The 25,286-nt window shown below is 61.4% G+C and overlaps 3 protein-coding genes and 1 pseudogene across 5 annotated transcripts in view; 1 reads left to right on the top strand and 3 right to left on the bottom strand.

The window, feature by feature from the left end:
• LOC132328303 (uncharacterized) overlaps positions 1-11,174 on the bottom strand; it is a 31,809-nt gene extending 20,635 nt beyond the window's left edge. The window contains 4 exon segments of the mRNA XM_059848146.1: positions 8,567-8,869; positions 8,943-9,330; positions 9,332-9,672; positions 10,544-11,174. Coding sequence (XP_059704129.1) covers positions 8,567-8,869; positions 8,943-9,330; positions 9,332-9,672; positions 10,544-10,694 — 1,183 coding nt within the window. The 5' untranslated portion in view covers positions 10,695-11,174.
• On the bottom strand, positions 4,099-4,217 carry LOC132329527 (5S ribosomal RNA; annotated as a pseudogene).
• Positions 11,175-11,283: 109 nt separating the features above from the next.
• AIP (aryl hydrocarbon receptor interacting protein) lies at positions 11,284-13,505 on the top strand. Its single transcript, XM_059848815.1, has 6 exons — positions 11,284-11,419; positions 11,558-11,737; positions 11,934-12,122; positions 12,301-12,477; positions 12,564-12,705; positions 12,791-13,505. Exons 1-6 carry the CDS (start codon positions 11,321-11,323, stop codon positions 12,994-12,996), a joined length of 993 nt encoding a protein of 330 aa, XP_059704798.1. The 5' UTR covers positions 11,284-11,320; the 3' UTR covers positions 12,997-13,505.
• A 209-nt stretch (positions 13,506-13,714) lies between these two features.
• On the bottom strand, positions 13,715-25,010 carry PITPNM1 (phosphatidylinositol transfer protein membrane associated 1). Of its 3 annotated transcripts, XM_059848809.1 has the most exons (24): positions 24,934-25,010; positions 24,269-24,376; positions 23,360-23,574; positions 23,165-23,286; positions 20,570-20,794; positions 20,180-20,494; positions 19,725-19,820; positions 19,510-19,617; positions 19,341-19,402; positions 19,026-19,270; positions 18,332-18,521; positions 18,122-18,229; positions 17,886-18,028; positions 17,481-17,659; positions 16,996-17,166; positions 16,655-16,804; positions 16,407-16,555; positions 16,223-16,333; positions 15,973-16,089; positions 15,616-15,764; positions 15,365-15,514; positions 14,893-15,076; positions 14,525-14,653; positions 13,715-14,419 (listed from the first exon to the last, which is right to left on the bottom strand). In XM_059848809.1, exons 2-24 carry the CDS (start codon positions 24,344-24,346, stop codon positions 14,153-14,155), a joined length of 3,663 nt encoding a protein of 1,220 aa, XP_059704792.1. In that variant the 5' UTR covers positions 24,347-24,376; positions 24,934-25,010; the 3' UTR covers positions 13,715-14,152. The 3 variants fall into 3 exon arrangements, with proteins under 3 accessions (XP_059704792.1, XP_059704791.1, XP_059704793.1); XM_059848808.1 differs by lacking the exon at positions 24,934-25,010 and having other exon boundaries at positions 24,269-24,881; XM_059848810.1 differs by lacking the exons at positions 16,996-17,166; positions 24,934-25,010 and having other exon boundaries at positions 24,269-24,881.
• Positions 25,011-25,286: the final 276 nt, after the last annotated feature.

The raw sequence follows: 25,286 nt of genomic DNA, 5'->3' as shown, positions 1-25,286 counted from the left end.
TCCACGGCTGCCCTGCAGGGCACCTTCTCACAGCACCCCCCCCTCCTTCTCCTTCACTCCGGCCATGCTATCAAATTTCAAGGTGGCACAAGCACAGGGAGCGACTCCCTCCCTCTATTTCACACCTTGCCACAGCCATGGCTTCAGCCCTTGATGGTGGCACTGACCCCATGCCCACTTCCCTGGGGACAGGAGAACGAGGATGAGTGTGCAGCATGCCGTGATGGTGGTGAACTCATCTGCTGTGACAGCTGCCCCAGGGCATTTCACCTTGCCTGCCTGGTGCCCCCACTGCCCCACGTCCCCAGGTGAGTCCCAGGGCACACACGGATGCCAGCGCCCCCCTGCCGTCCCTCCCTGCTCTGCTCCCACTGTGCAGCGGCACGTGGCGATGTGGCTCCTGGGTGGAGAACGTGACTGAACCAGGCCAGCTGCTGGAGGCAGACTTGCCCGTGGAGAGAGCCCCCGAGATCCTGGAGGAGGCAGCGCGGGACACCCAGCCGGGTGGAGAGGAGGGGAGCGTCTGCAGCTGCTGCTGCACCCGGATCCCCACTCCCCACCACTGTCCTGATCCCAGTGGGGACCCCGGGTGAGCTCCCCATCACGCCCCACATCCCAGCCTCAGTTCCTCCCCGGAGGGTCCTGCCCTGATGGTCTCTGTCACTCCGCTTGGGGCAGAGTGATCATGAAATAATCGACTTCTCAATATTTGGTGAAGTCAGGAGGAGCACCAACATGAGTCTTACATTGAACTTCCAGAGGGCAAACTTTGGCCTCTTTAGGAGACTTTTTTAGAGGGTCCCTTGGGAAACAGCCCCTAAAAACAACGGAGTTAAGGAAAGGTGGGTATGCCTCAAAACAGAGATCTTGAGGGCACAGGAACAGACTGTCCCTGTGTGCTGAAAGATCAGTCAACGGGGTAAACGTCCAGCCTGGCTGGGCAAGGAGGTTTTGGAAGAACTTAGGAATAAAAAGAGGATGTATCAGCATTGGAAGGAGGGTCAGGTCTCTAAGGAAGTATTTAAGAAGGCTGCTGGAGCATGCAGAAAAAAATTAGGGAGGCCAAAGCTCATTTTGAACTTAGAATGGCGACTTCTGTAAAGGATAATAAAAAATGTTTTTACAAATACATTAATGCTAGAAGGAAGTGTAAGACCAGCCTTTGTTCTTTATTGAACAAGGGAGGGAACTTAGTATCTGCAGATGAGGAGAAGGCAGAAGTGCTTAAGGCCTACTTTGCCTCAGTTTTTAGTGGGAAGATGACCTGCCCTCAAGACAGACACCTGCTCGCCTGGAATGGTTGATGGTGTCAGGGAGCAGAATGGTCCCCCCATTATCCAAGAGGAGGCAGTCAAAGAACTACTGAAATGCTTGGATGTTCATAAATCTATGAGACCAGACAGGATCCAGCCCAGGGTAATGAGAGAGCTGGCAAATGAGCTTGCAAAGCCACTCTCCATCATTTACCAACAGTCCTGGCTCACTGGTGAGGTTCCGGATGACTGGAAGCTGGCCAATGTGATATCCATTCACAAAAGGGGTGCAAAGGAGGATCCTGGTAATTATAGACCAGTCAGCCTGACCTCAGCACTTGGCAAAATAATGGAACAGTTAATCTTAAGTGCCATCAGACAGAATTTACAGGATGGCCAGGGTATCAGACCCAGTCAGCATGGGTTTAGGAGGGGTAGGTCATGTTTAACCAACCTGGTCACCCTTTATGACCAGGTAACCCGCCTAGTGGATGCAGGGAAGGCTGTCGATGTTGTTTATTTGGATATCAGCAAGGCCTTTGACACTGTCTCCCACAGCACACTCCTAGACAAGCTGGCAGCCCGTGCCTTGGACAGGAGCACACTGTGCTGGGTTAGGAACTGGCTGGATGGCTGGGCCCAGAGAGTGGTGGTGAATGGTGCTGCATCCAGCTGGCAGCCGTCAGCAGTGGTGTCCCTCAGGGGTCTGTGCTGGGGCCAGTTCTGTTTAATATTTTTATTGATGATATGGATGAGGGTTTAGAGTCTTTCATGAGCAAATTTGCAGATGACACTAAGCTGGGAGCGTGTGTGGATCTGTTAGAGGAACGGAGGGCTTTGCAGAGGGACCTGGAATGGTTGGATGGATGGGCAGAATCTAATGGGATGAAGTTCAATAAGTCCAAGTGCCAAGCCCTGCACTTTGGTCACAATAACCCCCTGCAACGTTACAGGCTGGGGCCAGTGTGGCTGGACAGTGCTCAGGAGGAAAGGGACCTGGGGGTGCTGGTTGACAGTCGACTGAACATGAGCCAGCAGTGTGCCCAGATGGCCAAGAAGGTCAATGGCATCCTGGCTAGTATCAGGAATAGTGTGGCCAGCAGGAGCAGGGAGGTCATTCTTCCCCTGTACTCGGCACTGTGAGGCCACACCTTGAGTGCTGTGTCCAGTTCTGGGCCCCTCAGTTTAGGAGGGACGTTGAGATGCTTGAGCGTGTCCAAAGGTGAGCAACGAGGCTGTTGAGGGGCTGGGAACACAAGCCATATGAAGAACGATTGAGGGAGCTGGGGTTGTTCAGCCTGGAGAAAAGGAGACTCAGAGGGGACCTTATCACTCTCTTCAACTTCCTGAAGGGTGGCTGTGGTGAGCTGGGGGTCGATCTCTTTCTCCGGGAAACAACAGACAGAACAACAGGACACAGTCTCAAGCTGCGTCAAGGGAGATACAGGCTAGAATTAAGGAGGAAGTTTTTCACAGAAAGAGTGGTCAGATACTGGAATCATCTACCCAGGGAGGTGGTGGAGTCACCATCCCTCAATGTCTTTAAAAAAAGACTGGATGTAGCGCTTGGTGCCGTGTTCTAGTTGAGGTGTTGGAGCGTGGGTTGAACTTGATGATCTTGAAGGTCTCTTCCAACCTAGAAATTCTGTGATTCTGTGATTCTGTGATGGTTTAGGGGGCTACAGCTGTGCGTGTCCTGCATGGGCAACCTGGACACAGGCAGCCTGGGCACCACTGCAGCAGCTGCAGACCAACTGCTTCCAGCAGCCAAGCTCAGCACAAGCAGTGCCAGCAGCGGGCTGGGAGAGCAAGAGTGGGGCCCAAGGGCAGCAAGAAGGTGGAGGTGCGTCAGGCAGGGTGAGGGACGGGCTGACACCATATGGAGGCAACTTAGGGAAGCCGTACTGGGGGAGCGTGAGCTGGGCCCACACCAGGTGAGGAACTGAACACGCATAGCAAGCCTGACCAAAAGGTGTGCAGGCTGAGGGCAGCAAGGGAGCTGGCAGGACATCTCTCCACGCACAGGCAGAAGACGGAGCCCTTGGCAGTGACCCTGTGCTGAGCTGGGAGGAGCTTGATGTGCTGCTAGCTGAGGTGAGACTCTGTGTGACACCAACAGGCAGATTCCGTGCAAAGGGGACCATGACACTGGTGTGGCCCAAAGGGTGACATGGGGCTATGGGTCAGGCAGCATGTGCCTGGACACAGGGAAAGGATGTGGGATGGGAATAGAAAAGGAACACCTGGGGATGTCCCACAGAGCACACATGGGATGGGATCTTGCAGTGGGCGTTCCAGACCATGGCACGGCCGCTGGGAGAAACACAGGGGCTCCTTGCCATAGTGCACAGACCAAGCAGCACACTCCACATGGCAAGCCATGAGAAAGCAGCCTCTGAGACACACCTACAACAACGCAAACGCAGCCAGAATGACAGCACAAAGAAGTCACAGAAGAAAACACTAACCGTACACAGACCATACCAAAACGGCTCACACACAGAAAAACGGAAGGCAACATCCAGTGACACTCGAGAGACAAGAAGCGCAGTGAAAAGCTACAGAAACAACATGCCTGAGAAAATATCATAGGGTGAACTTAAAACAATATATTAACCAAGAGATGAGAAAAAAAAAACACTTCTTATTAAAGAAAGGAAAAGGAAAAAAAGAAACCAAAAGAAACAAATGCAAAACAAAAAAGAGAAGGGGAGAGAAATCAATGAAATATCACCACAGGGAGGCAAAAGACCCCAGCCTACAACAGCCCCACAAAGGCACGCAGGGCACAGCGGCCCCTTCCCTCCTGCCCAGGCAAAACCAGAGCCCTGGTGGCCCCAAGAGATGCCTACAGCACCCGGTATTCCCAGGCGCTCTCCCATCCAAGTACTAACCGGGCCCGAGCCCGCTCTGCTGCCCAGATCAGACGAGATCGGGCGTTCTCAGGCTGCTGTGGCCGCACGCACCCACCCGCCTGGCCCTCTGCAGCGCTCTCCAGCACTCCCCGCCACCCTCCCAAAACACACCGCCGCCTCACCCTGCCCCACAACCACACCGCACACACACCCAAGCCCTGCCCACCTCACGCCTCTCCAACGCCCCCCACCCGAGCCTGCCTGCGAGCCTGCTGCTGCACCGGGCCCGCCTCACCTGCCGGCACCTCCCTCACAGCCACCTCACAGCCCACGCCCTCCTGCCCCTCTCGCAGCACCTCCGCCAGCCCGCCTGCCCGCTCCGCACCCTGCGCTCACTCACGGCCCTCACACGGCCCCTGCCGAGCCCGCCATTCCCGACACGGCCAGCCGGGCCTGCGCCACAGCCAGGGCCGCACCGACACCGCGCCTGCTTCACACCTCCCTCCCCACTACCTCCGACACCTTCTCCTCTTCTCCTGCCCCCTCCACGCCCAGGCTGAGCACGGACGGATTCAGCCAGGCCCCGCTGCACGAATTGGACGCCCTCCGGGCGCTGCAGCCCGGCCTCAACATCGGCAACCTCCCGGAGCACGACGTGCCGCAGGCAGGGGCCATGGCCCGCCTGCCCTGCCACCGCGGGGTGCTGCCGGGGGGCAGGAAGGCGCTACCCTCCTTCAGGAGACCTCCCATCCTTTAGGAGAAGTCCTTCCAACAGCCAGAGCCATTCCCAGCCCGGTTCTCAGGGCTGAGAGCGGGGCTGAGCCTGCCCGACCCTCGGGGCCCAGGGACGAGATCCTGCTGCATCACTGTGGTGGGTGTCCGGGTCCTGGCCTCTGCCTTTTCTCCTTGCTGTTGCTGGCAGCAATTTTGTGCAATTGGCAGTGCCAACTAAAGACCCTGCAGGCAGTCCCTAAAAACTCCCACTGTTTGTCCCCATCAGACCACCATTCGCCAGAAATTTGTGGTTTAAATTCGAGCGTCATATCACCGAGGAATGGCTGGTGTTCCTGGGATGGAAGTGCCAGCCCCTAAATAAGGTCCCAGGCCTTGGAGTGAGTCTCTGACTAGTTTGGGTTTTAATAGGAAAAAAGGGGAAATTCACACTGAAATCCAAGAAAATCCCTACACAGGAGCGGTTTTCCTGCCAGGCTGGACAGCAAGGGCTGATCTCTGTGAGCAGGGCCAGCCCTCCCTGGGGACAGGGCCCCACCACAGTTCCACACACGTGTCCCCAGGACTGTGGCATGGCCAGGACATCCTCATGGCAATGTCCCCAGGGTGCTGCTGCCAACATCATCATAGTCCATGTGCTCTGGGATCTGTTCCGAGGGGTCTCCGTTGGTTCCTGGGTGACATGGAGGGGAGTAGATGCCACCTTGGGGACAGCACAGAAAGGTGCCTGAGGGGCCAGGCAGCTCTGTGTCCCCCTGACAGAGCCCACCTGGGCTCTGACCACAGCACCCATGGATCTGCTGCTGGGTCCTGCCTGCCCCCACAGCGAAAGCCTGCCATGGAGTGGCTCTGCAGAGGGGACAGGGCAGCTGGGAGCCCTCTCACCTGTGGGGAGGACACAGATCCACCTCTGCTGTGCCACTGCCTCGGAGATGTCCCCAGTGCTGGCATCAGGGGGCTCCTGGGGCACATCCAGGACATCGTCATAGCCATCCAGGGTTCCTTGATCGGGCGGGGCAGGGGCATCTGGGAAAAGCAGAGGGGTCCATGACAGTGACCAGGGAGACCAGCAGCCCTGGCAGGGCTCAGGCTGCGCCATCCCTTCCAGCCTTTCCATTTGGGCACGTGCTGGAGGCCCTTGGGTCCCAGAAGTAAAGGCAATGTTTTCCTGCCCAGTAACAATGAGAGCAATATATCCTGTCAGCACCCCAATCCCTGATGTGTCCCCTGTCCCCAGATCTCCCTGCTGGGCTCCTGCCCTGTGGCCCTACCTGGGGCTGCCTCAGTGTCACTCCCCTGCACGCTGTCCCCGCTGTCATACGGCAGCTTCTTCACCCATCCCTCCAACAGGGAACCTGCAGGTGATAAACAGGGACTTGGAGGTGGCCTCAAGTGGCACCGCAGGTGACAGAACCTCACACCACAGAGCAGGGCTGCTCTGCGACCCAGGGACACCCACAGCCCATGGCCAGGAGCCCCTGCTCGGCCACCAGGAGCCAGAGGTGCCGTGGGGCTGTCAGGCAGAGCCTTCACTGCGGGCACAGCTGGGGCACAAGGGCTGCACCCACCTGGGGGAGTGGGCACCTCCTGGTACTCGGGCATGGCTTTGTAATCCAGCTCCTCATAGACAGCGTTGGAGATGGCATCTGCAGCTCTGCCAGGGCCTGGAAAGAGATGCAGCACTTACCTGGGCCACTGGGCACTGTGGGGGTCAACAGGATCACCCCTGGCCACCTTCTGAGCTCTTCCACAGGGCAGGGGACCCTGGACCCCCCAAACGGGATCTGTCCCAATCCCCACCCACCGGGACCCACCTCGGCGTTGGGCACGGGCACGGCACAGCAGCAGGGCCAGGGCACCCAGGGACAGGCACAGCAGCGTCCCCAGCACCACGCACAGCACGGTGGGCACAGGCACAGACCCCACGGCCACTGCCAGGGCCGTTCTGCTGGGGACACCTGTGGGGACACAGGCAGGCAGTGAGGGGAGGGCGATCCAAGCCAGCCTGCTGTGGGGGATGCAGGCACGGGCAGAGCTACCTGTGCTGGTGCCACCCTCTGCATATGAGCTAGTGTGTCCCTCAGAGGTGCCACCACTGTCCTCCTCACACTCCACATGGACGTGCCCATCGGTGCCACAGCTCTGCAGGTGCCAGGGTGCTGAGGGGCACTGCCAGAGCGAGTGGGCCCCGTCCTCACAGCCCACCCAGGCCAGCCAGGCATCGGTCGGCTCCTGGGCAGGGAAACCTGAGAGCCAGCCCCTGTCCCCACAGCCCAGCTGGCGACAGACGGCGGCAGCAGTGCCGGGGCTGGTGCCGTTGGCGCACACGCGGCCCCAGGTTCCATTGTAGGAGACCTCCAGAAACCCGGCACAGCGCCCAGGGCCCCCTGCCAGCCGCACGGAGAGCTGCTCTGCAAGGGGGGCAGGGGGGTCACGGCACGGCCCGGAACCCCCCGGGGCCTCTGCCGGGCCCGGATCTGGGGCTGCCCGGCACTGACCTGAGCAGACGGCCCCTGCCCCGCCGCCGCTCCCGCACTCGCGCCGTTCCGTGCGCCCGCAATCCCACAGAGACCCCTCGGAGCCGGAGCAGTCGGGGCTGTACGGCCACAGCGGCCCCGTGCCGGCACCGAAGCGCGCCCAGCCCGGGGCCTCCAGGGCCGTGCCACAGCCCAGCTCCCGGCACACAACGGCCGCGTCCTGCAGCTCCCAGCCTTCCCCGCAGACCGAGCTCCAGCTGCCTCCGGAATAGACCTCCACACGGCCGGCACAGCGCCCAGGGCTCCCCACCAGCCTCACCTGCAGGCTGCCTGCGGGCAGGGAAGGAATGAGCTGGGGTGGTTGCTCAGGGAAGCAGAACCTCCATCCCTCCTCGGGACACCCACCTGAGCAGACAATGACCATCTCCTCAAGGCTGCTGTTTGCTGCAGGGCCCATGCCCGAAATGCTGTCCATCTCTTCAGTCATGATGTCCACCTCGCTAGGGCTGCTGCTCGATGCAGGAGGGCTACCCAAGGCAGTGTAAACATGCTTGGGATGGCCACAGCCCAGCACCGCACATACCATGTACACATCCCATGACTTCCACTGCTCCAGAGACACACGGCGCCAGGCTGGACTGGTTATGGTCTCCTCCAAGCGCCCATCGCACAAGCTCTGACCACCCACCAGCCTCAGGGATGGGACAAAGCCAACACCTGAAAATTCACCAGCAGAGCCATGGGGCTGTAGCACCTGGCTCACACCATACTTCACTCCAAAACATCCCTGTATCTTATGCTCACAATTCTTGGCAGGGTCCCAAAAGCCCTTAAGGCGCCACACAGAGCACCCCTACACACCTGAGCAGTTGACGGCGGCGGCGTTTCCAGGGGCACACGGGGGCTGCCCCAGCACGGCCACGGGGCACTCGCCCAGGTGCCGCTCGCTCCCGCTGCAGCCGAAGGCGTCCGGCCGCAGCGGCCCCTCCCCGCTGCCGAAGGAGCCTCCCGCGGGCACGCTGAAGGCGCGGCCGCAGCCCAGGTGGCGGCACAGGACGTGCGCATCGGCCAGGTCCCACTCGCTGGCGCACACCGAGCCCCACGTCCCCCTCACTGCCACCTCCACTCGCCCGGAGCATCCCGAGTTGCCGTTCCCCAGCCGGAAGCCCATGTAGGCTGTGACAGGAACAGCGTTGAGAGCACTGATGGCTCAGGCACCCCAACTGCCCCCGGGGTGCCCCGCACTTACAGGAGCAGATGACGCTGGCAGGGACAGTGCAGGCCTGGCTCTGGGGCGGACGCCGGGCACAGGCACTGAGCAGGGGCTCGCTGCCATTGCATTGGAAGCCCCCGTCCCAGAGCGATCCCGACGCCGCCCCAAAACGGCCACTGCCGGCGATCGCGACCACCTCACCGCAGCCCAGCTCCCTGCACACCACCTGGGCCACCTTCATGTCCACCTCATCCTCACAGACACCGACCCAGGCCCGGCTCTGACGCACCTCCAGCCGCCCGGCACAGCCTCCATCGCCACCAACCAGCCGTGAAAAGCCTGCATGAGCAGTGCAGGGCCAGTGACAAGGAATGCGCACGAAGTGCCACATGCCCTCAAGGCCAGCTCCTACCTTGGCAGACAACGGCAGAGTCCAAATCATTGATGCTGCTGTTATAGGGTCCCCAGCCACGGATCTCGCAGTCCCAGAGCGTGGCCTCGTCCCCACTGCAGTCCACCAGGGCCAGGCTGACGAGCCCGTCCCCTAGGCCAAAGTGCTCGACGGCGAAGTGGGCTCCGGAAGCCGAGCCGCAGCCCAGCTGCTGGCAAACCACCTCGGCGTCCTTCATGTCCCAGTTGTAGTCTGCCACCGAGCCCCAGTGTCCCTGCAGCTTCACCTCCACCCTCCCGGCACAGGGATTGCCACCGCCCGACAGCCTCAGCTCCACAGCATCTGCACAGGGGCACCGGCACGACTCAGACCAGCCCGCGATGCTCCAGAACAAGGTGGCTGTCCCAGCACGGCCAGCGTGTCCACTCACCTGTGCAGATCACCCCCACATCCTGCTCGTGGCCGCAGAAATGCCAGCCCCAACCGAAGTGTGAGCAGTCCTCCAGCCCATCCTCGGTGCCGCGGCAGAAGAAGGGCTGCAGCCAGATCCGCCCGCTGCCCTGCCCGAACGGGGCGGACGAGGACGCCCTGGCCACCCGGCCACAGCCCAGCTGCCGGCACACCACCTCAGCCCAGCGAGCTTCCCCGTCCCGCCCCAAGAAGCACACGGAGCCCCACTCACCGTCGTGCTTCACCTCCACGCGCCCGGCACAGCGCCCGCCGCCGCCCACCAGACGCAGCTGCCCGGAGCCTGCGGCACGGAGGCTGCTGAGCCGGGCCCGCCGCCGCCGCGGACCCCGCTCCCGCCCGCCCGGCACTCACCCCCGCACAGCCGCACGCACACGAGCAGCCCCAGAGCCAGCAGCGGCCCCATGGCCACCGGCCCCCAGCCAGCGCAGCCAGGCCACCTCTCGCCAGCGCCCGAGCCAGTGCACGCAGCAGCAGCAGCAGCACCGGGGCAGCCTTTATCAGGCGCCACATCTCCCGGCTGCGGGCCGCGGCCTCCAATAACCTGCTCCGTGCCCAAATATGAGCCTCGCCTGCGCCTCTGCCGTCACACACCTCGCCACAGTGGGCTGCCACCCGGATGTCCCCGGGGGGAGACAGCCCCCCCCCACAGCACCTGCCCTGCGGGGGCCCTTCCTGCATGCCCCGGGGCTCCAACGCTGCTGCTGCAGCCTGCCAAGAGCCATCCTGATGGCGAGGACGGGCTTCAACCCACATCCTACCAAGAGCATCCAAGCAACCACCTGTAGCTCGGGCACCTGCAGAGCTCAAAGCCCCACGCTCGGGGCGCTCCCCTCCCGCCTGCTCGCAGCCCCCGCGGGGGGTGGCAGAGGCCCCCGGCTCTCGGCGGGGCTGCCAGCTGCCAGCGGCCCGGTCCCTCGCGGCGGCGCTGCCACATGGCGCTGCTGCCGCAGCTGCGGCCCCGCGCTCGCCTCGCCGCCAGGGCAGGAAGGAGGCGGTTACCCCCCGGCGGCTCCCGGCCTCGCCAGCGACCGCACGCGCCTCCCGACACCTGCGCTGCCGCCCAGAACGCCGCGGCTCCGCGGCAGCTCTGCCCCGCTGTGAAGCCACATTCCGGGGGGGCACAGAGCGCACTAGATTTTCTGGGGACCCACCTGCGTAATCTTGGATCCAGTACGTCCGAAAAACAAGGGGTGCAAGAGGGGGGAGCAGGAGCTCTTTTGAGTTCTTGGCTGTGTGAGGGTGACAGTGGGTCTGAGCCAGCCCCGGCAGTGTTGAGCGGTGACAGTTCCAGCAGAACAGCATGCTCTCAACGGGGTCACTCCTTCAGCAGCGCACTCAACGCCAGCAGCCCCCAGACTTTCTATGGGACTGGGGACCTACCACCTGCCAGTGTCCTCGTGTCTCCCCAGGATATCTCTTGAGTTGCCCTAAGCCATGTTAAGCCCTGAGGTGTCCCCCCGCAAGGGTTTCGCCCGGCGCTGCAGCGGCTGCCTGTCCTTCCTGCCTACACGCAGACCCAGCCGGGGCTCGCGGGAGGGGACGACCCGGCTATGCTCTCCCCGCGGCGGGCAGAAACCCTCGCAGTGGTTCTCGGCGACATTATCAACCTCCCATTCTACACTGCGGCCTTTGCATGTAGGTGCCACAGGAGGTTTCACTCCGGAATGACTCCCGTGTCTCCTGCAATGACACCCAAGAAAGGTGGGGGGGACGGGAAACCAGGAGAACCACGTAGGAACGGGGCGAGCGGCCGCCACCGCTGGCTACGCCCCCTTCCTATGACCACGCCTCATTCCCGAAGCCCCCGCCCCGCAGCACCACCCCCGGGCCGGCAGGGGGAGCCCCGCGCAGCCGCGACGATCCGGAAAGAACCGAGCAGCGGCGGAGGCGGCCGAGCCAGGGCTGGCGGCGCGGGCAGAGCGGGTGCGATGGCGCAGCAAGTCGAGCAGCTGCGGGCGGACGGCGTGGACAAGGAGGTGCTGCGAGAGGGGACCGGGCCGCTGCCAGACTTCCGCGACGGCACCAAGGTCAGGTCTGCGGGGGGACGGGCGGGGTGGGGGGATGTGGGAAGCGGAACGCGGCGGAGCAGGCGCGCATGCGCGCCCTCCCCCCTGCCCCCGCCTGCGTTGCCATGGTGACGCCGCGGGCTCCTCCTGCTCCTTCAGGCCACTTTCCACTACCGGACGCTGCGGTGCGGCGATGAAGAGACGCCGGTGGACGACAGCAGGGCGCGGGGGAAGCCCATGGAGCTCATCGCCGGGAAAAAGTTCAAGCTGCCGGTGTGGGAAGCGGCGCTGCGAACCATGCGGCCCGGCGAACGCGCACGCTTCCGCTGTGACGCCAAGGTGGGCGTCACCGGGACCTGCCGAGGGGCGTGGTTTTCGGTTCGGGGGCGTGGCCTGAGCAGGTGGGCGGTGATTTTGTGTCGCGTGAGTGGGTGGCGGGCCCCCCGGTGCGCTCCAGCCGCGCGGTTCGAGGCTGGAATATCCTTATATTTTCCCCCCCGCCTTCCTCAAATTCCGGCTCCCTTCCCTCCCGCAGCACGTGGTGCTTTACCCACTAGTATCCAAGAGCCTGCGGAACATTGCAGCAGGGAAGGACCCGCTGGAGGGGCAGCGGCACTGCTGCAGCATCGCCCAGATGCACGAGCACTACTCCCTGGGCTACCCCGACCTCGACGAGCTCCAGAAGAACCCCCAGCCCCTCATCTTTGACATCGAGGTGCTGAAGGTGAGGTGCCAGCATGGGGAGCTCGGGGTGAAAGTGTCCAGAAAACACACAGATGTGGCATGTGGGATGTGGTTTAGTAGTGGCCCTGGCAGTGCAGGACTCGAGGACTCTAGAGGTCTTCTCCAGCCTAAACGATTCCATGATCCTGTTCTCTGATTCCATGATGGGGTGCTGGCAGGTGGAGCCACCCGGCTCCTACCAGCAGGACCCATGGGCCATGACAGATGAGGAGAAGCTCCAGGCTGTGCCCCAGATCCACAAGGAAGGCAATGAGCTGTACCGGCAGGGCAAGGTGTCTGAGGCAGCTTCCAAATACTACGATGCCATTGCCTGTCTCAAGAACCTGCAGATGAAGGTGGGTCTCCCCAAATACACACAGGCATCCTTGGGAATGCAGGGCTTGAGAACTGCCCCTCACTCTCCCTGCTCTGTCTGCCACAGGAGCAGCCAGGCTCTCCAGATTGGATCGAGCTCGACCAGAAGATCACACCCCTGCTCTTAAACTACTGCCAGTGCAAGCTGCAGTGTGAGGAGTACTACGAGGTGCTGGACCACTGCTCCTCCATCCTCAACAAGTACGAGGGTAAGGACCCATGAGCCATCCCAGGTCCCTGTGGAGGGCACCAGGACACCCCCACCCTCTGCTGACCCTGGCTCTCTCCCCACAGACAATGTCAAGGCCTACTTCAAGCGGGGCAAGGCCCATGCAGCTGTGTGGAACGTGGCCGAGGCGCAGGCTGACTTCGCCAAAGTCCTGGCGCTCGACCCCTCGCTGCGCCCTGTGGTCTCCAAGGAGCTGCGGAGCCTGGAAGCACGGCTGCGGGAGAAGGACGCCGAAGACAAGATCCGCTTCAAGGGCATCTTCTCGCAGTAGAGTCCGTGGCTGCAAGGGAGAGCCCAGTGCTCTCGGGACAGGTTCTTTTAGATATTCCACATGTGGAATGGTCATGGATGTTTATTAATGTTTAATACAGATTTTACTTATTTGAAGTCAGTGGAAATGGCCCCGGAGCTTGCCATGGCCTGGGGACCCAGCCAGGGCTCATTGTCATGCCAGGGATACGTGGGTGATAAGAGCCTGCTGCTTCCTACCAACTTTTATCACTTATTTGATGTTTTTGTACTTTATAGTGGCCATGGAGGGGCGGCACTGAGCCTCGGCCCCGGCTCCAACCTGTTTATGCCTGTTCTCTGTGCCACACCATTGTCACTTATCCAGGCTGCTGCTATCATCCCAAACTAGTGTCTCCTCTTGTCATGTCAGTGTCGGGAATATTTTATATAGAGTAACAGCTTTTTTCTGCTATCTCTATAAATCTCTGATCATGCTATGCCAAGATAAACTCAAGTAAAACCAGTCACACCCCCTGGTCACTACAAAAATTTGCTGCTAGAGGTAAAATGAGGAGAAACCAAGTTGGAGAGGAGGAGGGTATCAGCATCAGCACAGCCCACACACCCCAGGCTCTTTTCCCTGTCCTAAATTGCTTGTGACCCTGTGGGACATGGTGTCCCTGGAGGCTCCCCAGGGCCTTCCCAGTGGGCGGGAACCCTGCGGCCACAGGCACAGAGCAGACTCATGGGTGCTGGCACCTTGTCATAACATCTCTTTATTCAACACCGAAATGAAAGGGGGGGGGGAAGAGGAACCACTCTGGAACCCCAACCCAGCCCTGCGCCATGACACCGGACGGAAATAAATAGGTGGGGAGGTGCCACTCGCGCTGGGGCACAGCCACAGCCCCCAGTTCTGCACAGGGATAATGACCCTGGGGTGCAGACCCCACTGGGCACTGCCCAATGGCCCCAAAGGACCAGAGGGGACGGGGCTGGGGGCAGCAGGGAGGACTAAGGGTATCACTCTGGTCCTCTGGGGGGCTCTGAGCCTTCTCCCAGCACCCCCTGTCTCAGGGGACCCAGCACCCTCATCTCCTCACGATGGCCTCATGGCCCAGCACCGGCTCTGTCCCCAGGTGCTCCTTGCTGGGAAACCAGGGATGTGGCAGAAGGGGGACATGGCCGTGCCACCCTCACTCCTCACCCTCCAGCTTGAGGCTGATGCTGCGGGGCTTGGTCCGGGAAAAGCCAGGGGGTGCTGAGGGGGGGCCCCCATCCCGCTCTGCCTGGCTGGAGCCCCGGGAGCGCAGGAGCTGGCTCTGCTTCCGCAGGAAGTCGACAGGCGCCGGGCAGCCATAGGTGCCTTTGCCCAGCACAGGTCGTGGGGGGCCCTTGGGGGAGTGAGCCAGGGCTGCGGCTTCCAGCTGGGCCAGGTGGGCAACATAACCCTCAGAGAGGAACTGGAGGACACACAGATGGCTTGAGCCAGTGGCCACGGCCGGCTGGTGGGGTCAGCCATCATCCCCTGCATCCCCAGTCTGTCCCCAGCCCTGACACTACCATACCTGGCACTGGTTGTTGAACTTCTTGACAGCCCGTCCCACAATGTAGATGTGTGCTGGCGCGAGTCCCAGTGAGCTGTAGACGGAGACGTCCTTGGTGGAGCCGTAGCCAGCGACTATGGAGATCTCTGCCTGCCCAGGAACAAGAGCATTAGGGCAAGGAACAACCCTTCCCACAGGGACAGCTACCCCTAAGAGCTTGGACACCCTCATCTTAAGAGGGATGGCTGGGAGCTGCCCTGAGAAGCTTCCAGCTCTGCCATGGCAATGCAGTCTAGCTCCCAGCATCTCCACCAGGATGCAGAGGTGCACAGGATTCAGCACAGCCCACACCACCCAGGCCTGTGTCCCGGCAGCACCCCCATGCCCACCTCGGTGCGCAGGCTCTGCAGGAAGGCGGCTTTCTGGCGCAGCGGGTCGTGGGTGAGCCCGTCGCAGAAGGAGACAGCGCCGTGGGGGAAATTGTGCTGGGAGAGCCAGGCCACCACACGGTGCTTCTGCATGTCGGGGCGCCCCGTCACGTAGATGATCATGTACCCTGAGTCTTGCCAGTGCCTAGGAGGGGACATGGGTGGCTGCCAGGAGCCTGTGTGGAGACAGTCCTGCTATGGGTAGCTGGGATCTCCCAATACAGCAGGTGGGTGCTGCCTCCAAAAGCTCCTTGTTCCCAGGAATTTTATCAAGGAGAAGGCACAGCAGAGCTCTGGGGACCACATCCAAACTTGGATAGGATTATTTTCCACAGTAGGGCACCAGCATAGAGATGGTGTGCTGGAGGCAAGGGAGTGGTGGAATACCCTGCCCCTTGTCCCTGCTCTGACTCCCTGACTGAAGGGCACCCACCTTACAACGTCCACAGCCCCCGCTCGCACTTTGGGGTCACTGCCCATGATGGAGACACTGGCAGTGAAGGAGCCATCGATGCTGAACACAACAGACTCGGTGCCACGGGCCACCACGGTCAGGTACGCCTCAGCGTAGCTGTGGTCCCCTCTGCAAAGGCAGAGGTGGTGGCTCAGCACCAGCTCTGCTGCCAGAGCAGCAGGTGTAGCTCTGCCGAAAGGGCTGGAGGAGAAACTCAGGCAACACCTCACCTGACCACCATGCGCACAGGGTAGATCCCAATGGCCAGAGCCTTGTCTGGAGGGATGGTGAAGGTCACGCGCCCGCTGCCACTCGTCACCTCGGTGCCATAGTACAGCCACTTCCCTGACAGAGGCTGCGTCATGATGTAGATGTCCACCTGAGAGAGGGAAATGGGCTGGGCACAGGCTGGACCCCCACATCCTCCTGCATCCCCACACAAGTCCCTACAACCTTCTCCCACCATCCTACACAGAGTCCTGTTAACCACATACTTCCCCTACTGTGGGTGACACCAGCCCCATGCCCGGTCCTGGACACCCCACCCTGTTTGAGGGGTCCTGGTGGCACCCTGAGCCCAGCAATACCTTCTCCCCAGTCAGTGTCACCACATCCAGGGGTCCGTACATGAAGCGCCCGCTGAGGACCTGTGCTTTGCCCTCACACACAATGACATCACAGGCACGGTGGTTGGCCGTCACGTTCTGCAGGCACATGGGGTGTTCAGCAGCTCCTGGGGGAGCTCCTGAGGCACCATTGGGACACCACTGGGCTGTGGGATTGTCCCAGACCCACACACCCCAGGATGCCCCAGGTGGCCTCCCGCTGGCCACATACCCGGATCTTCACTTGGGTGCGCTTGCGCTGCCACTTCTCCCGCGGGATGGCAGGGCTGTAGATGGAGCTCTCCTCACTCTCTGCAGGCTGTGGCCCCTCTTTCTCCATCACCTGTCAACAGCATAGGACCAGGTCAGCCTCTACTGGGCCTGGCTTGCCACCCACCCCACCGGGCCCACCATACCTGGCGCAGGATGAAGGCCACCACGTCGGAGGATTCCCAGTAGCTAGCGTGGAAGAGGTGGGGCAGGGTGATGGTGGGGAAGGCAGTCAGGGCATCAGGGCAGTACAGAGAGTAGTCAATGCGCTTCGGGCCCCACCAGCGCTCCAGGACTGCGGGGAGAGCTGGAATGAAGCCTTTTCCAGACCTCATCCCCCGTTGGGCAGTCGAAGGTGCCCACATGGGATGGGGTGGGTGGGGATGACACTTACTCTTGACAACCTCACTGGTGCTGGCAGGAGTAGGGGGCTCTGCCAGCTCACTGCCCTTCCAGAAGCCCCCAAAGCTGCCAGTAGGGGTAGGGGGAGCAGCCACATCCATTTTGGGCAGGAACAGGGCAGAGTGTGTCTGCAGGGCCTCCGCTGAAGAGAGAGCTGGGTGAGCACACCCAGAACCCCCAAGGACACCCACCACCCCAAGCCACTCCTCCAGTAGAGCCCCAGAGCAGTGGGAAGGGCTTGCACATCCCGCTACCCACACCCAGCCAGGATGCTCTGGGTACCCTGACGTGGCCCCAGGGTGCCTGGCAGCAGCCTGGTGGGAACCTGCTCACCCAACAGGGACGAGGTGCCATCACCCAGGGGGTACTTCTGGTATCGGGGCACGCTGAGCGGGGGCACAGCATGGAAGGCCTTGGCCAGGAGGGGTTCCAGGCGGGAGGCACAGGGATCAGCAGCATGGAAGAGGTTGTAGATCTGTTCACAGGCAGGACGCAGCTGGGCCACTGCAGCACAGAGCGGGGTCAGGGGCACCAGGAGCAAAACACCCAGGGGGGGTAAAGCAGGACACAGCAAAAGGAAAGGCTAGACAGGGAAATTTGGGGCGCAAGGGATAGGCTGAGGCTGGCACAGAGCAGGAACACTCAGCCACCCACCAACACCCACACAGCCAAGGCTAGGCATGCAAGGGGCTCAAACCCAAGCAGGGCTCTCTAGGGTGGTCCTGAGGAGCTCAGGCTTGTCAGGTGAGCATGACTCAGGGACTTGAGCCCCGCAGGGAGGGCCAGGGGCTGGCACCATGGCAGGCAGGGATCCTCACCATCCAGAGCAGGCATGACGGTCTTGCGCAGCGCGAGCACCAGTCCCAGTGGGGAACCGAAGAGGAAGAAGCCAGATACCTTAAATTCGAGGTGGGTGCTGGCACCCTCTGCCCCATCCAGTGCCATGGCACTGCCCCGGGATGCCTCTGCCTCCAGCGGGGCCTCGCTGGCCTGCAGGCTGGGACAGCAGAGACAGTGGGCATGGGAAGGGATGGCAACATCTCATTCCCACCATCCTGAAGGCAAAGCTGTGTCTGGTGTGGCCCTGTTATCCCAAAGGAGTTCCAGGAAGATGTCCCCAGTGCGGGTAACCTCCATGAAATGCTCCTTCCCAGCCTGGAGCAGAGGGGAATTGCACCCTTTCCATAAAGCACAATATAGCCAGCCATTCCCCTTGGGCTCACCTGCTCATGGAGCTGTGCTGCTGGCTGTCCCCCTGTGCCCCTGGGGCTTCAGGGCTGGCCTGGCCCAACACTGGCGCTCCCTCTGTCCCATCAGCCAGCGGGTCTGGGCCACCGCACTGCTCTGGGGAGATGGGCTCTGTGCTCTGCAGGGAGAGGCAGCAAACAACCAGATCCCATGTAGCCTCCAGTGCACCCCCCAACCCTCCCCAGGGGGTGCTGGAATGCAAGGCACTCACCAGACTGCCACGGCGGCTGCTGCTCCGGCTGCCCCCTGAACCTGCCCGGCTCTGGCACAGGGCATCAAATCCCAGGATACCGCCCACGCAGTCCCCCAGCAGCACCACCTGCAGAGACCACAGATCCATGAGGAGGGTGAAACCCCCAAACCCTCCATGCAGGGTCACAGCTGGACCCCAGAGCCAAGCTTCCCCCAGATTCCACCTCACCTGGCCGCAGAAGCCAGTGCCCTCTCCAGAGTGCAGGAAGGCCGCGTAGGCCTGGTTGGCGCGGGTGATGACGGTGCCCACGGCCTGCTGGTAGATGCCTGAGGAGGTGGCCAGCAGTGGGAGCGCTGCCAGCGGGATGTGGTCCTGGCTGCTGGACAGGCTGTCCCTGTCATGACTGTAAGGGCTGAGCCTAAGGGGACACAGTGAGGGATGAACGTGACTGTTCTGACGTCCTCATCTCACTGCAGGGTATTGGTTCATCCCAGATGCCACACCAGGAGTAATCCCCATCCCATTCCTTCCTGCCACAAGACACTTGCTCACCCGGGATGCTGTATCCGGACCTAACCCATCCCATCCAATTCCATGCCATTCCAGGCTGCCTTGATGTCCCCATCTCTCTACACAATGCTTGCTCAACCCAGGATGCTGCGCGAGGAGTTATCCCCATCCTATCCCATCCCGCCCCACTGTCCTCATCCCACACCAAAACACCTGCATGCCCTCAGATACCACACCAGGAATTATATGTATCCCACCCCATCTCATCACACAACGCTTGCTTGCCCCAAGACACTGCACCAGGAGTTAACCCCTATCCCCTCCCCAGTCCTTAACGTCCCACCAGAAGTGAAATCCCCTCTCCAAGGATACCAGCTCCCTGGGCCCCTGCTTTCCCAGTGGGAATCCATACTTGGAGACAAGGGCGTAGGCTGCAGCACAGATGGGCGGGCAGGGCACCAGGCGCAGGGCCACGTGTCCCAGTGCCTCGGGAAAGTGGACACGGGTGACAGCATCAAAGGTGGCTGCCAGTGTCTGCACATCCGCCTGCTTGGAGCCCGGCTCGCCCGCTCCCTGATCCAGGATGTTCCCACTGTGGAGGATGAGGAAGAGCGCGTGGATCCGGCACATCTGCTCCGTGCTCTCTGCCGTGCCTCCCTACAGGAAGGAGAGCAGTCAAGTCAGGGGGCACAGCAGGATGGCATAGCCCGAGGGAGGGGACACGCACCTCAGGGAAGCTGGATGTTCCCAATCCTTCACCATCCCCCTTGGTGACGCTGGCTCCATCCCCTGTAAGCACACAGCCCTGGTGAGGCAGATGGGTCTCCAGGTGGGAATCAGGCCCCTCCCAGGACATCCACTCCAGAATTTGGGGCCAGAGCACCCACAGAGCTTACCCAGTGCCTCATCCAGCTCCACTGGCCGCTCAAGGGTGTCCAAGAAGTCGTTGGAGCTCCACTTGGTCATCTCCTTGGCGAAGACCTCATCGCTGTCAGACAGATCCTCTGCAGAGGCAGGAGGGAAGCGTCGGTGGGGGGACACCCCTGTGCCTTCATGCCCATCCTCAGATGCCCTTGCCCCCACCCAGCCTATTCCAAGATGGTGCCAGTACCGTGGGCATCGAAAAATTCCTCTTCGGAGCTGTTCTCTGAGTCCCGGGCAATGTTCTGCATCCGCCACTCTGACAGGCTCTGAGGAGACACACCCCCTGCCACCCATGGGGGGTCAGCACTCACAGCCCCCTGCTGTGAGAGAGACCCCCTCTCCTCCCCCACAGCTCCCCCTTGGTCATGGACCCAGATGCCCAGGGAGATCTGGGGCCATCCCTATGTCCCCCGGCGTCCCTCCTTGGGAGATCTGTGACCATCCCTGGGTCACCCTGAGTCCCTCCAGGAGATCCAGAACCATTCCTGGGTCATCCAGGGTCCCTTCAACAATCCTGGGACCAGACCTGGGACACCCAGAGCCCCAGCCTAGGAGACCCAAGCCAGGCAAAACAGTCCCCTGACACATCCCCTACGGAGAACTGCAGCATCCAGGGCAAAACCACACTGGACCCAGTCTCACCTCCATGCTGGGAAGAGTAGGAAGACCGGGAAGAGGTGGACCACTGCTTGGCAAAGGTATCATCCGAGGGGGTATCAGTCCCCGCCTGCAGCTCAGCCTCCTCCTGACTGCCAGGACCATCTGGCTCCTGCTGCCCCTCCGGGCTGACCCCAGCCGCGGGTGGCTCCTCGCCCTCGCCACACTTGGCCATTTTCTGTGCCAGCATTCGCGCTGTCTCCTCCTCCAGCTGCCGGATATCCTCCATCGTCAGGTCCGTCCACTCATCCTGCCAGCACCAGGCTTGGCGGTGGGCACGCAGCATCACCTTCCTCAAGCCTGGGGGGAAGCGAGTCCGGTGTGATCCCATGGCTGCCCAAAGGACCCTCCAGCAACCCACAGGTCCGAACTCACCCACGTCATGGATGAACTGCTCGATCTTGGACTGCATCCCCCAGTATCGGAACTCCACCTTGCAGAGCTTGTAAGCGCACATGAGGGGCCCGCTGGCTGCTGCTGCCTCCAGCCAGTCATCCCCCAGCGGCCCCCGGCCCGTCTTGGATGAGTGGTAGAGTTTGGGATCCTCCTCAGGTTTGTATTCCCCAGGGGAGATGGGATCACGCACAATGTCAATGGTGTCTGTGGGGGGAACGGCGCTTGTCACCCCGCAGCGCTTGGCAAGGGGGCACAGGTAGGAAAAAAAGGAAAAAGGGACAAAAATGAGGTCAAATTATTCCCATGAGCCATGCACCCAACACAGCTGGCAGCAAACACTCTCTGTCTGAGAATTCTAAAATCTTGAAGTTCTGGAATCATAGAAACCTGGAATGGCTTTGGTTGGAAGGGACCTTACAGATCCTCTCATTCCACCCCCTGCCATGGGCAGGGACACCTTCCACTATCCCAGGTTGCTCCAAGCCCCATCTGACCTGATCTTGGACACTTCCAGGGATAGAGCATCCACAGTTTTTCTGGGCCTGTGTAAGGGCCTAACCACCCTCAAAGGCAAGAATTTCCTAAGCGAACATATAAAATCCTATGGCTGGAGAATCACAGACACCCCTGGTGCAGCCAAAGACATCTCTGTCCCCACGTGGGACCCCAATCCTCTCCCAGGGAGCAGCACAGGGAGGGAGGGTCTGAGAGCTGGGGTTGACACACATACACACATTAGCTGGCAGATCTGGCAGCTGCAGAGTAATCCCAGCCACCCTGGGGGGCGTGGGGGCTGAGGACAGGGACAGCACATGGGGCGGCTTGGCACAGCTCCCAGCTTCCCCCCGCAAAAAGCCCGAGGGTCCCCCAAAACCAGGGCACAGCAAAACCACCATGTGACACAGGAGCCTCCAGAGAGCCAGAAAGGGGGGAGGACAATGAGCCCTATCTCCAGACAAAGGTGACCTTTTCTGAAATGAGAGTGAGCTCCCCCCAAATGAGAATGACCTCCCAAGACCAGAGAAAGGCTCCTGAATGTCACCCAGAAAAACACGATCCAACACCCATTCGGGCTCAATCCAGCACAAAATCTGCTAGAATTTGGCTTTTCCAGCCCTGTCCCCAGGTCATGGTCTGGGGGATCCCAGGGCACCCCACTGGCTCCCAGTACCATCCTGCAGCACTGTCCCCATTTCCAGGCTGTGCCAAACCCATTGATTTGCCCTCCTTGATGTCCCCAAGGTGCTGTCAGCCTCTCTTCCTCCCGCTTGGACTGAAAAAATGGGGAAAGAAAACTAGAGTTGCCCTGAATCCACAAAAATGATGCAATGCACAGCATGATGCCAAGCATCTTGGATAACAGCAGCAAAGAGCTGGGATAGGACCTGCTGTCCCCAAGCAGCTCCTGGCAGTGTCATTCCCATCACAATCCAACTCCCTTTGCTTTTGCCACTGGGAGAAAGCTGCCAAAGAAGCAGTTATCCCTGCGGATCACCCAGACCATGTTTTTCCATTGCCCTTTGAAACGTGAGAGGGGTTTAAATCTGTCAGTGTTACAAGACACCAGGGCAGAGAAATCCCAGTGGGATCCACACTGGTCCCACTTCAACCCTCCTCCCTGTGGAAGGCAGCAGCCACTGGAGATGCTGAGTGCCCTGTGGAATGCCTACTAGATGGGCACAGAGAGTGGAAAACCAGACAGTGGGCACGGGGCCATGCCCTGATGCCGTCTGCTTGGCCCTGGTGGTTTCCTGGTGGCAGTAGGGGCAGAATTCCTGCCCCCAGGTCCCAGCCATCGGTATCCCTGCCGGACATCCCCAGTGCCGCAAGAGCCGGGGAGAGAAATAGGTCAGATGAATCATTTCCTCCGAGTGCCTATTTTGGGCCTCCATTTTAAGAGGCAGCACGTCACACTCCACACTCTGGCGCCTGAAGTGACCATGTCCAACACCACCGAGAACGGGAACTCGGTGGAGAGGGAAGAATCCCACCCCAAGCTCCCTGTTCCGCCCACCAGTCCCAGCAGAAAGGAGCCAGACAGTGATCTGGAGCAAAGCCCTGGGGAGAGGGGAAGAAGGGCAGGGAGTAGGAAAATGGGGACATGCTTTTCCAGCTCTCCCTGCTCCAGCTGATCCAAAATACCCCACAAGACCCAGGTGTGGGGTCCCATGTACACCAGGAGAGACTGAGAAGGCAAATCCATGCCAGAACAAGGCTGGGACAAGGAAGGAGAGGGGAGTAGGCTGGCACTAGAAAGGAGAAGCTGCAAACAGAAATAGAGGCAAGGGAAGAGGCAGAGGACAAAACTGTCCCTGAAAATATCTTTAATATGAAACTTAATTCAGCAGTGCTGAGAGGGAGTGGGCAGGGAGCTCAGAGCAGGGAGTCTGGGGCAGGGAGCTCAGGATCCAGGGAGCTCTTCCCTTCCAGCATCCCTGAAACATGAGGACCGGCAAGAAGAGTGAAGTTGAGCCCCTAAGGTCCCATTACAACCACACCCCCATCCCAGAAGCATTATGTGGGAATCCCAGCAGCCAAGTGTCCTGCCCAGCTCCCCAAGCCAGCCATACCCACCCAAAATCCTCTGCCTCTTCTCCGCCACGCTCAGGTTGAAGATGTTGGTCTGCTGCCCCGCATCCGGGCGGTAGTATGTCTCAATCTCAATGGAAAACTTCTCCACGAAGGGACACGTGTACCTGGAGAGGCACAGGACTGAGCCCAGGGGCATGGCCAGTCCTGCAGCCCACCCCGCCTCCTCCCAGCTCCCACCTGGTACGTGTATAGGGATAAGCATTCCAGGACTCCTCCTCCACCTGGAGCGCGGCTTTGGGAAGCAGCGCCCGGAACCAGCTGGGGATGTGGGAGCCAACGTGGTAGATCTTGTGGGTGTACTGGCCGCTGCCCCCAGGGCCATCGCTGTAGGGTCGGTTGGCCAGGATCTCCACACCGCTGCCCTCGCCACTCGACTCCTCCCGGCTCTTCTTCTGCACCAAAAAGATGGCTCGGTGCGGCCCCTCCAAGCCCCAAGACCCCACCCCCACAGGCGCCCAGGGTCCGTGTACACTCCTGCCCCCATATGCCGGCATCCACCGGACCCACATCTGCTCACAGGACCCCCTGCTTGGCTCGGTGGTCCCAAACCCGCCGGAAGCTTCAGCGAAACCCCTGCAACCTGCAGGGTTGATCCCTTGGGATCAGCCTCAGCCCCCCGCCGTGCCCCTCCAGGCTCCATGCTCAGCCCTACAGCTCCCCAGCTCCCCACACTCTGCCCCACAGCCCCCTTACATCCTCCAGCACCCCATGCTCAGCCTCACAGTCCCCTGTGCACCCCTCAGCTCAGCCCCTGCACCCTTCACGCCACCCCACAGCCCACTACAGCCCTCAGGCTACAATCTCCAGCCTCTCTCAGCCCTCTGCACCCCCTCAGTCACTCCCCAGATCCCTGCACCCCTCCAGCTCCCCATGCCCAGCCCCATAGCCCTGTGCACTTCCTCAGGCTCGGCCATCGGACCCCACACCCCTCAGGCTCAGCCTCACAAACCCAGACCGTGCAGCCTCTGGGCTCACCCCCCCCCAACCCCCCCCCAACCCCCCCCCCCCAAGACCCCTGCATCCCCAGCTCCCCCCGCTCAGCCCCACAGCTCCCCCAAGCCCTCATGCTCTGCCACGCATTCCCACCTGGATCATGTACAGCTGGGCCACCTGGTACTCCTCCAGGCTCATGGGCAGCAGGATGTGGTACTCCTTGATCAGCATGGCGGCGGCGGGGCACAGCGGGGGCAGCTCCTGAGGGGGTTTCCGTTACACCGGACCGGGCCGGCTCCGGGACAGCTCGGGCCGGTTCGGCACCCCTTCAGAACCGCTCGGGGCACAATCAGCTCAGCCCGGTACGGGTTCGGCCCTTCTCGGAGCCGCTCCGTCCCCGGGTTCGGCTGAGTCCGGTATCGCTCGGCTCCGGGTTCGGTTCAGTCCGGTATCGCTCGGCTGCGCTCGGTCCCGGGTTCGACCCGGCTCGGCACCACGCTCGGCTGAGTTCGGTACCGCCCGGCACCGCTCGGCCGCAGGTTCGGCCCGGCTCGGAAAAGCCCGGCCCCGGGTTCGGCGAAGTCTGGTACCGCTCGGCTCCCGGTTCGGCTCAATCCGGTACCGCTCGACCACCCTCGGCCCTGGGATCGGCCCGGCTCAGTCCCACGTTCGGCTCAGTCCGGTACCTCTCGGCCCCTCTCGGCCCCGGGTTCGGCCCGGCTCGGCCCCACTGGTCTCGGCTCCGTTGCCATGGCAACGCGGCCCCCTCCACTCTCCCCCGCCCGCCCGGTCCCCGCCGCCCCCCGGCCCCACCAAACCTGCGCCGCTCCGCACCGGCCCCTCGGATCGTGACATCACAGCCCGTTCCCACGGCGACAGCCGTGACGTAGGGAGGTGAGGGGGGGGGGGGGCCGTGACGTCAGAGAGCGGAAGGCAGCGAGCGCCACTCACGGGCGCTCCGCGTGTACCGGCACCGCCGCCCCCCGAAAAACCCGGTGTTTTATCTTAAAAACCACTTTATTAAGTGATCAACGAGTGGTCCGATCACTCCTGCACTTTCAGCTCCGGGACACCCACCCAGCGCAGCTCCAAACCCTCCCCCGACTCCCCCACCTCTACCCCGCGTCCCACCATGGCCATCGGGACGCACCCCCGCGGGGACACACCGAGG

The sequence above is a fragment of the Haemorhous mexicanus genome, chromosome 6 (genome assembly GCF_027477595.1).
Source record: "Haemorhous mexicanus isolate bHaeMex1 chromosome 6, bHaeMex1.pri, whole genome shotgun sequence".
Classification (NCBI taxonomy): domain Eukaryota; kingdom Metazoa; phylum Chordata; class Aves; order Passeriformes; family Fringillidae; genus Haemorhous; species Haemorhous mexicanus.
Note: the sequence above shows the minus strand (reverse complement) of the source record. Positions and strands in the feature narration are given on the sequence as shown.

Excerpts from the sequence above, each read along its gene's own strand:
- PITPNM1 (XM_059848809.1), bottom strand. The coding sequence starts at position 24,346 with ATGCTGATCAAGGAGTACCACATCCTGCTGCCCATGAGCCTGGAGGAG. Across the intron at positions 19,403-19,509 it reads GGAGCTGGATGAGGCACTGG|GGGATGGAGCCAGCGTCACC; the intron begins GTAAGCTCTGTG and ends GTGTGCTTACAG. Across the intron at positions 18,522-19,025 it reads GCCTACGCCCTTGTCTCCAA|GCTCAGCCCTTACAGTCATG; the intron begins GTATGGATTCCC and ends GTGTCCCCTTAG.
- AIP (XM_059848815.1), top strand. The coding sequence starts at position 11,321 with ATGGCGCAGCAAGTCGAGCAGCTGCGGGCGGACGGCGTGGACAAGGAG. Across the intron at positions 11,420-11,557 it reads ACTTCCGCGACGGCACCAAG|GCCACTTTCCACTACCGGAC; the intron begins GTCAGGTCTGCG and ends CTGCTCCTTCAG. Across the intron at positions 12,123-12,300 it reads TTGACATCGAGGTGCTGAAG|GTGGAGCCACCCGGCTCCTA; the intron begins GTGAGGTGCCAG and ends GGGTGCTGGCAG.